The sequence below is a fragment of the Arabidopsis lyrata genome (assembly GCF_000004255.2).
Source record: "Arabidopsis lyrata subsp. lyrata unplaced genomic scaffold ARALYscaffold_5, whole genome shotgun sequence".
Classification (NCBI taxonomy): Eukaryota; Viridiplantae; Streptophyta; class Magnoliopsida; order Brassicales; family Brassicaceae; genus Arabidopsis; species Arabidopsis lyrata.
The window spans coordinates 4,105,949-4,115,984 of NW_003302551.1; the positions used below are offsets into that span (position 1 = coordinate 4,105,949).

At 31.9% G+C, this 10,036-nt stretch overlaps 1 protein-coding gene and 1 long non-coding RNA gene across 2 annotated transcripts in view; both read right to left on the reverse strand.

Moving 5' to 3' along the window:
- Window positions 1-578: 578 nt before the first annotated feature.
- Window positions 579-10,036, reverse strand: part of LOC9311473 (putative defensin-like protein 29) — a 26,443-nt gene continuing 16,985 nt past the window's right edge. Inside the window, exon 2 of the mRNA XM_002877027.2 lies at window positions 579-846. Within this exon, the coding sequence (XP_002877073.2) occupies window positions 668-846 (179 nt within the window). The 3' untranslated portion in view covers window positions 579-667. The remainder of the gene's footprint in view (window positions 847-10,036) is intronic.
- On the reverse strand, window positions 4,839-7,815 carry LOC110228693. Its single transcript, XR_002332160.1, has 3 exons — window positions 6,347-7,815; window positions 5,709-6,034; window positions 4,839-5,358 (listed from the first exon to the last, which is right to left on the reverse strand). It is a non-coding gene; the product is annotated as an uncharacterized LOC110228693 (long non-coding RNA).

Consider the following 10,036-nt stretch of genomic DNA (forward strand, 5'->3'; position numbering starts at 1 on the left):
ATAAATTTTCTAGAAATCTTTAGAAGCAAATAAAATATCTTTCAATTAATGATAATTGGCTAAAATGAGCGAAATTAATGACAAAAACGTTGATTGTTATGAAATTAGTCCCAAAAATGTATGAACAAATTTATTATACGTAATTAATATATAATATTGTTCGGAATATGCTTTTATTATTAGTTACCATAAGTACAATCAGATTTTATTTGATTTCCATAAAAATTTGATTTTATTTCGATTTTTCATTATTAATTCGAATTTATATTCCAAAAAAAATTCAAAGATCCGATTTCAGAATTTCGGGTCAATTTTCTGATTTTAACCCGACCCATTTTCATTTGTACTTCTCTTTTAATAGTATAGAGATACCACATAGGTGTAGATTCTTACTACATACCCGTTATTTTTTTTTTTTTTTTTGGTTTGTACTATTTGATTTAAAGTCTGAGAGAGCGATTTTAAACTTCATCAATTTATTCAAATTATGTTATGAAAATATGTTCATTTAAGTTATACATTTGTATATGAACTATAATCATAATGCATTAGCATAATTTTTTATATAAGAATTGATATTGATTAAATAATATTATTATTGAAAATTTATTTTGCAACATTTTTTTACTTAAAATATTGTAATACTCATGAAATATTATAAACGAGATTATGTAGAAATACAAGTACACATCATATTAACACCAAATTTGAGGCATTTTCCACCTAATGGAAATTTGTTTTCTTTGCAATGCTTATTGCAGTCCGGATATTTTGAGCATAGACCTTCGACAATGTACCATTTGTGAGCATCCTTATTTTCGACCATAGATTTTGCGTGCAATTCACCTATTATTTTCCAAAAATTATTGTTTATTTAAAAAAAAAATTCATTAGACATAAAGGCAAAAGAAAAAAAAAATTAGTCGACAAGAATCTCTTTCAGCCGCTTACAACGCAATATCACAATGTCTTTTTTTTTTTAATAAAATGTTAATATCGCAATGTACAATTGTGAAGATAAAACTGTATACAATATGTTTAACTATATGTACTAGGGTAGTTACCCGCGCCTTACGCGGTAAGATGATTTTTCAAAAAAAAATTTAAATTATGAAGATCAAAAATAGTTTACTGACTTTAAAATACGATTTTGTTATTACAAATGATCAAACATAACGTGTCTACTATAAATGATTTGTCCATCAATTATAGCTCATAAGAACACCAAACTAATCAAATATTTTTGTAGACTTCTCCATGACCCATTCAATCATCCGACTCTGAATATATTGCATTCTTTGTAGCCCAAGTAAAAGCCATCAAGAGTGTAATATGTATATAAATCTTGCTAGGTTATTATCCGAAACAAATGCGAACATCCAATTAATATATCATGATAAACCCTGAATATTACCGTTTCTTGATCTCTTCAAGATCATAAAACTACGGGAAACATTGAAATTTTGATGATAAAAATTTAGTTATGAGATTTCAAAATTCGACAATAATATTACAAAAGATGAAGCATACTGCCTCTAAAAATAAGTAATTATACATTCCTTAAAACCCATAACAACACAAGACTCATTTATAATATTTGTAGAAAATTCCATGATCACTCAATTATCCAAATCGGAACATCTTGAATTCGTAGCGGTCCAAGCATAAGCGGTGGAGAGTGTACTATATATATAAAATTTTAACAGATCATTAAACATATGAATTACGTATATGCAACAAATATATGATTAGAAATACTGATATTACCGTTCTTTGATCTCCTCAAGTTCGTCAAACTCCGGGTCAAGATAAAATCTAGAGCATCCAACCCTATTCATGAGACATGGTTTTCCTGTAAAATATTTAATCCGATGAGAGAAAATAAGATAATAACCGGCTTAAATTTTGTTTGTTGGAAAATACGATGAATATATATAAGTCAATACCTTTATACTCTTCAACATGCCAAAACCTCAAAACACAAAATACAGGATCACGAAGGTACGAATGACCATATTCTCGGTTTACCCATACTCTCATAAAATAGTTGGCTAAATCTCCTATCGCGCAACATCTCAATCTCAATCCCCTATTAATTTTCAAACCAGAACCAAATGTCATAAATAAATGAATTTTGGCATACAAATTAAAAAATAAACTCACCTATGATTCTTTAAGACGAAGTAGACACAGTTACATATACTCTACCCCTTTCGTATTGGCCAGAAACATAAGGGATCCGTATAAGGCGGTCGATATAAACGATAAATCCCACCGTATCTAGATTTAAAGTATTCGATTTATTAGCTATCCCATTGTTTTGTTAGAACCAAACAAAAAAAAATTTGAAATCAAAAAACGTACCAATCGGAATTTCGGTCAGGATCATCCATCCCCTTATGCGGCTAAATCTTTCAGGCTCAATACACTTACTTGGTGACCGCTCATACGTGCTGGTCATTTTAGTTGGTCGATGGAACCATATACGGAACATGTTGGACGTGTTACTCATCAACTCCGGCAAGTACAGAACCAAAAAATTAGATAGAAAGTACCATGTGTATTCCCTCAAGCCAGTTATATTATCATGATCAAACGGACCACCGGTAATAGTAGCTTCAATCTTAGTCTCCTAAATAATAAGAATAAGATAAACATAAAGTTTGTAAGGCAAATCGCGATAAAAACAAAATTCTGAACGTGAAAGTAGTGTTTAACCTCTAAATCCGCAAGAATCATCTCTAACTTCTGGTCGGGCCTCCCAAAATTCTCAAACCAAAAAAACAAAACCTTGACACAAATGACTCGATTTCTATCATAAGGGGTAAGATCGTCGATCCTCGTCAAAGGCGGCATTTTTTTTTTGAATACGTTGATGTATTTATAAATTTGTTCGTTTGAGCGTTAGCTCGTTTACATGTTTTATGAGGTAACTGACCAAAGCAAAGGGTGATATATATCGTGAAACATTATCCAGTTGGCATACGTGCTATAGAAAATATACAGTTCAAACAGGTAAAGACAAAAAACATCTCGAAAACAAAAAAAATAAAATAAAAATCGAAATCTTTAACATGCACTCGTCCAAAGACCGTGTCATTGTGAATGACAATACATGTTAGGAGATCTCGGGGATTACGACATCGACTTGAAAGGAAAGTTAACATTTGTATAATATATTTTTATTATTAAATAGGTAGATTTCCTATTATCAAATATGTAAAGAACTTGCTAATCAAGTTATGATATTTGTATAAATAAGTCTATTGGCTAATGAATAAAATTGAGAGAAACTATTCCACTTCTAAGGTTTCCTCCAAACTTATCATGGTATCAGAGCCTTGATCCTATTCATGTGGGTTATAGTTCTCTTACGTTAGCTTCCGCGTTTAAAAAAAAGAAAAAAAAAGAAGAAGTTTTTAATCTTCGTTTCTTTGTTTAGGAAAATCAAACACACTTCATTGATTTTTCTTTTATTTTTATTTTATTTGTTATGAAAAAAAAAAAGAAAAAAAAAAAAAATGAAGAAGAAGATGGTGTTACTTTGTCTCGTTCACAGAGATTTGGTGACAAGAAAAAGTCAATGAAGACTATGATGTTGGTGACGTTAATAACTTCGTAATTTGGCGTTGCATGAATATGAACATGAACTTGATTGGTTCGTTCTATGATGAGATGGTTCTCACATGATATTCGCAACGTTGATGAAGATGGTTATGATATTTTCAAGAGATTTTGTCAACGACGACTCCAACGATGCTATGGAAACAGTGATTTTTTCTTGTGAAGATGAAGCCATAAATATGAAGAACTCCAACGGATATATACGGATCCGATGGAGGTGATGATATGATGTTGCTGTGAATTATGAGCATGAACCAATTGATGAGTTCGTTCAATTCACATGGTGACATAAGACGATGGAGATACACAACTACTACAGTATTTTCCACCGAATTGATGACCTTTTGGCGAGGTATAAACACCATTGATGACCCTATAGTGGGTATAAAGACCGTGAAGATGATTGTCCAATCTCATACGTCTTTACCACGTATGAGCTTGCGGGAGGGTGTTAGGAGATCTCGGGGATACGACATCGACTTGAAAGGAAAGTTAACATTTGTATAATATATTTTTATTATTAAATAGGTAGATTTCCTATTATCAAATATGTAAAGAACTTGCTAATCAAGTTATGATATTTGTATAAATAAGTCTATTGGCTAATGAATAAAATTGAGAGAAACTATTCCACTTCTAAGGTTTCCTCCAAACTTATCAATACATTGAGGACTTCGTTTGTTGTGAATGACAACACTCCCGATATTAATTTCATTAAGTTTATAGTAATATCGATCATGGTGGTTACATGTGGATTGTGGCGTCTTTGGTTGATCTGTTCTTCCATCGTAAGGTCATAAATTGGTTGTCGTAGTAAACATGTCGAACTCATTCAATGGAAAGAATTACAGTCATGAATTACTTAATAATAAATTAAAAACATGACACTCTTCACTATAAGACTAACACATTGGTACATGTCTTCTTGTGAAAGTGGTTGACCTTATGAATCTTCTCCCTTATGATTTTCCTCTTGTCTCTCATCTCCTCTGTATACATTTGAAGCTTTGACAACTACAATATTCACCAAATCGTGACCATCAAAAATTATACTTTTATAACCAAACTTATCATCACCGTAATTCTGAACCTAACAAAATTATAATACTTGCACAAGTAGACTCCTTAATTGCATTATATCGATTCATTAAGGGTAGTTTTTAATTAATGAAAAGCTAATCCAAATAAGTTTTCACAAGAAAATTAATATAGATATTGAGAATGAGAAATTTACAACGAAATAGAGGATCATCAAAGAAGGATAATCCTTCGTAAACTGGGCAAATGAAACCAATCAAGCAAAAACTAAAGAGAATTAAAGTTTATTAAAGATCCATCTAGGTCTGTGTCCTCAACCATGTCTAAAGCTCCATCTAGGTAAAAACTTTAAAACACTAATATTTAACTCTTCACCTTATCCACCCCTACATCCATCATAAATCTGAAGTGACACATTTTGCTCATATGTCTTTCTTGGTAGTTTTACCCTTACTTCCTTGACATACACATAAGAATGCCCTTCATATTCAGTGAGGGAATAGAACACGAATTCAAATCACATGGTATTTACAACTCGGTCATGTCACTTACTTCCAATACATAAGCATCATACACCACTATGCTCTAACCCTATAAACTTTAACTTGACCCTTGACCTCAACTCGCATATTGCTTTATTTACAAAGCTCCCTCATGGCCTCATATCCACCAAGTTAGCTTCAAGGATCACAAGACCTGCATGTTGGCACCACTTAAACCTATAACTCACAGCTGACAACTACCTAAACAATATGAAAACTTCTAATTTAGAAGCTTAGCGAATTCGATGCTACTGTTAATTATGAAAGGAAATAAAACATAAAGTCTTCATAATCGCTTATCATTCAAATGACATACTAATGATCGAGTTCTTGATTTTCCATTATTCAAACGATTCCTTGTAATATAAGAAACATAATTTTGAATCCCTATGTTTATTAACGTGATTACAAACTGAAGTCAAAGCCAATGAAATAAAATTTTTGATTAGTACACTGTTCAATCTCATACCTCTATTTCTCCAAAGATAAGAAAGCAAAATATACCTTTGTAATACATAAGATTATGGACTTTATTTTTCTATCCACCTTACGACTTCATTTCCAGAGAATTCCTATCTTGCTGATATGGACTGATATTCTCTACATACACATGTATTAGAAATATGAAAAATCAAAAGTTTTCAATTATAACATAACAACGATTAACAAAAGCAGACTCTCATAACGAAGGTAACAAAGACCCAAATATTTTTAAACAATGATGATTGATGAAATCCATTCCATTACAATAGTTCTATATCATTTACATCCCAGAGAAGAACAACAATCATCGCCTAGGCATCTTCGTATGAGAGGAATGGGCTCATCTACTGCAAGTTTTTGAGGGAGAAACCATAGCAATGTTAACTTAGGAGTCATTCTTCATTACCGTTCGAAAAGAACGGTCATTGGAGCGGAAAACCAATTATCCCGAAAAACCGAATGTTTAAGAATTAAACCAATATGAAAGGAAAATAATAATATATAAAAGAATATATTTATTTATATTAAAGATAGGAAACAAACTCGAATGAAATCATATTAGACAAAATTCATAAAGTAATCGGATTGATTGACATAACGTTTAAAAATAATTATTGGTTCTACTGCAGTTTACTAATAATAAATTGTAGAAATTTCACCTTGATTGAACTCTCTGTGTCCAAGCTTCACAGATTATATTCTCAAAAGAAGCCATGATTAAGTCTGTTTGGAAGATTGTAAACTAAATACAGCAACATCATTGGATGGTAAAAACATACGTTTTTTCGAATCCTTACGGAATTGACCATAATTGACATACACGTTGAATGAGTTCCTAGCAGAACTTCAGCCTACAATTTATTCATACCTAAAAGCTCAAAAAAAAATAAGCTTACTCTAAGCAATTATAAGATACATCTAACTAATTAATACTATCACATGACATGTCTCGACTCCACTAATAAAGAGATTTGCAAAAACATATACCTTTTTAATTAAAAACAGGAACACTCAGGTTTATCAATCCTGCATTTTGAGATCGACACAAACCTAGGAAAACAGAAAAACTAATGTCCATAGACAAAACCACCGGAAAGAAGCAACCAATATAAGAGGAAATCAAAGAAGCTTTTTTTTTGGGTTTCCCGTTGCTTCCTTCTTCTACAACCTATGAAAATTTAACCCACTTTATTGTAAGTGCAAACAAATATCTTGAGAGAAATATGTGTAACTTCGAAGACACTACTATTTGATTCATCAAAGCTGCGTTCTTTATCTTCTTAGCCAAATTGGTTCAAGAAACAGATAAATTAGTGTTGTTTCGACGCATACGTACCAATCAAGAGCTGCTTTAAGCCAAAGCCTATCGATATGGAGACGGAAGAAAGAAATGAGAAAAGAAGGTCTAATCGCTGCCAAAGAGCTCAAGCGTCTCCAAACCAACTTAGTCTGACCTGATCGATTCATTGATTTTAACGTTTCTCATCTCCTTAAATCCGATCTCGTTTCTGTTCTTGCTGAAATTCAGAGACAAAACCAAGTTTTCCTCTGTATGACGGACAGAACTATACCAACATGAACCAAAAAACCGGAGAAAGTTTGATACCATCGTCAGGGATGGTTCTTCTTTATCGACAATCGCCATGTCAAACTACTGGAAAAGTCTTCGATGATAAACGTAGATAGACATCACTATTTTCTTTGGCGATGGTAGCGGAGATATTTTTCTCTTTTAACCTAAACGTAGTGAATCCGATGTCCTATCCATCGTGAACCTAAACTATTATAATTGAGATAATCTCCGCCGCGGTGCCATCGCCATTATGTATGGAGCTTGCAGCCGACAATTATGAAACCTATTTTGTTAGGGTTTCGATAATATTTATAGAAAATTACAATAGATGGTTTTAGGGTTTCAAGTAAGGCGGTATATTTTAGACGGGCTTTTGTTTTTGTTAATTAATACACAAATTAGGGTTTCTACATGATGGGCCGATTTTTTTTTATTTTTTTTCCGAACCTACGACGACCAAAACGTATATGGTATATTAACATTTTTTAATTTCCGTTTACTTTTTATGAATTAATAATATAAAAATTTCACTAATCTAATCTCATTAAAGGGTGGGGGCAAAAACGACTGCTCATATTCTGAGAGCGAACGTGAGCACTTTCGACTTCTTCTTTAATATATACTAGGTGATTGCCCGCGCGCATGCGCGGGAAGAATGCTGTATAAATGGTAAAATCATGTGAAATAAGGGATTGTTTAGGTGTTACTTGGTAGTGTAAGAAAAATATGGTAAATTGTTTAGGATTTAGTGTGATAAAATTATGGAAAATGATGAAATTTAAAAAATTCAATAATATTATAAATGCTAAAAAATAATAATAAATCATCTTTTAAAACCATTCACCAAGAAAATAAGAAATCAACGAACATCATCACTCCATGGCATTCTCCTTGCGTGTGATGATAGGTACTTGGTCGTTTTCAGGATTCCTGACATCCGATTTGGAACACCATAAATAGTGAATGTTCAGTCGCTAACTTTAAAGTTTTGATTTTAAACAGGAAAAAAACAAAAAATACTTACCAACAAAGCATCTCGTCGGTAATACTGAGATCCGGATTCAACATAATCCTCGTACATCCGGTAACGTTGGTACATCTCCACCTATGTTCCTGTGGTAGCTCTAATTTCACAAACTTGATAATACATATCATTGTGTTACGTGAACGACGCTTCCATAAGTCATAGAACTCGACTGCAAGGTCACCCGTCAAACGACACTCTAGATGGATACACCTAATTTTAAGATTTGAAGAAGTCATAAGACTTTATATTCTGGTTTAAATCTTTAAAAAAATAGTGACTTACTCAGTATCACGTAAACCAAAGTACAGCTCAAAATATCCTCCTTGAGAATGTTCCACGGAAGGAACAAAAACCAACTCTATCACGTTGACAATTTTGCCAATAACATCTATGAAACACACACATGAATAATACAGTCAGAACATGAATCGCAAATAAACTCCAAAAGCACAAATAAATTCATAAATTAGGCTTACCAACGCAAATATTCGGGTTAACAATACCACTCAATATACTCACAAACTCAGTTAGATTGAAATAGGTTCTACTGGAGCACATATTAATACTTTGCACTAAAGTGTCCGAACGAAACACAATCTTGAATCTATGCGGTACTGGTCTCAAGATGATGTTAACCCGTGATACATCAAAATTTTTAATGCTCACCCACTCATCGATTATCGATCTTGAAAAATAATTATCAATTAATTCATCACGAACAACGGCTTGAATTTGGGTGAACTGCAAATGAAATGTTAAAGAAAAAATCAATTCAATTTAATATCGAAAACATGTATAGAAGGTAAGTTATTAAAATACTAACATGTTCGTCACCCAAAATCATATTGAGCTCTCTACCCGAGCCACGCGAAACAGATATTGATTAAACGATATAGAATTTATCCATAAAATTAATAAATTAAGTTTAGAAAAAAAAATTAAATCTCAACAGTTAAACTGAAATATATTCTATCGAAATTTAATGATAAAAATATATCATTCTATTATCAAAACCATAATAATAATATATACAAATGGTGTAAGTTATCGTGTATAAACGGTAAAATCATGAGAGATAAAAGAATATTATAAATGGTAAGAAAATAAGATGCTAATAATAAAAAAAAAACATAAAAAAAAATTTCAAGACAATAAGAAAACAACGAACGTCATCATTTTATAGCATTCTCTTTGCATGTGACGATAGGTACTTCGTCATTTTCAGGATTCCTGATACCCGGTTTATAACATCAGAATCAGTTAACGTTCCGTCGAAAATTTTAGAGTTTTGATTGTGGACGACAAAAAAAAGAAAAAAGTAATTACCAACAAAACATCTCATTGGTAATACTGAGATCCGGATTCAACATAATTATCAAAAACTCATCAATCAATCAAATGATTTCTACGTTTATCAAAGATCTCTTTCATCACACTGCGGAAAGCCGTCAATTTTGGTTTTTCATTTTTTGTTATCATAGATATAGCCAAACTCATCATCAATAAATACTTTCTACGTTTATCAAGAGCTTTTCATGAGCTTGCAGAAAACTGTCAATTTTGCTCTTTTTTCGTTATTATTTTTATAGCCAAACTCATCAATCAACATATGATTTATACGTTAATCAAGATATCATTAATCGGACTGCAGAAAGCTGTCAATTTTATTTCTCTTGTTTGTAATCATGGTTATAGCCAAACTCATTAATGACGCAAATAATTTTACACGTTTATCAAGACCTCTTTCAT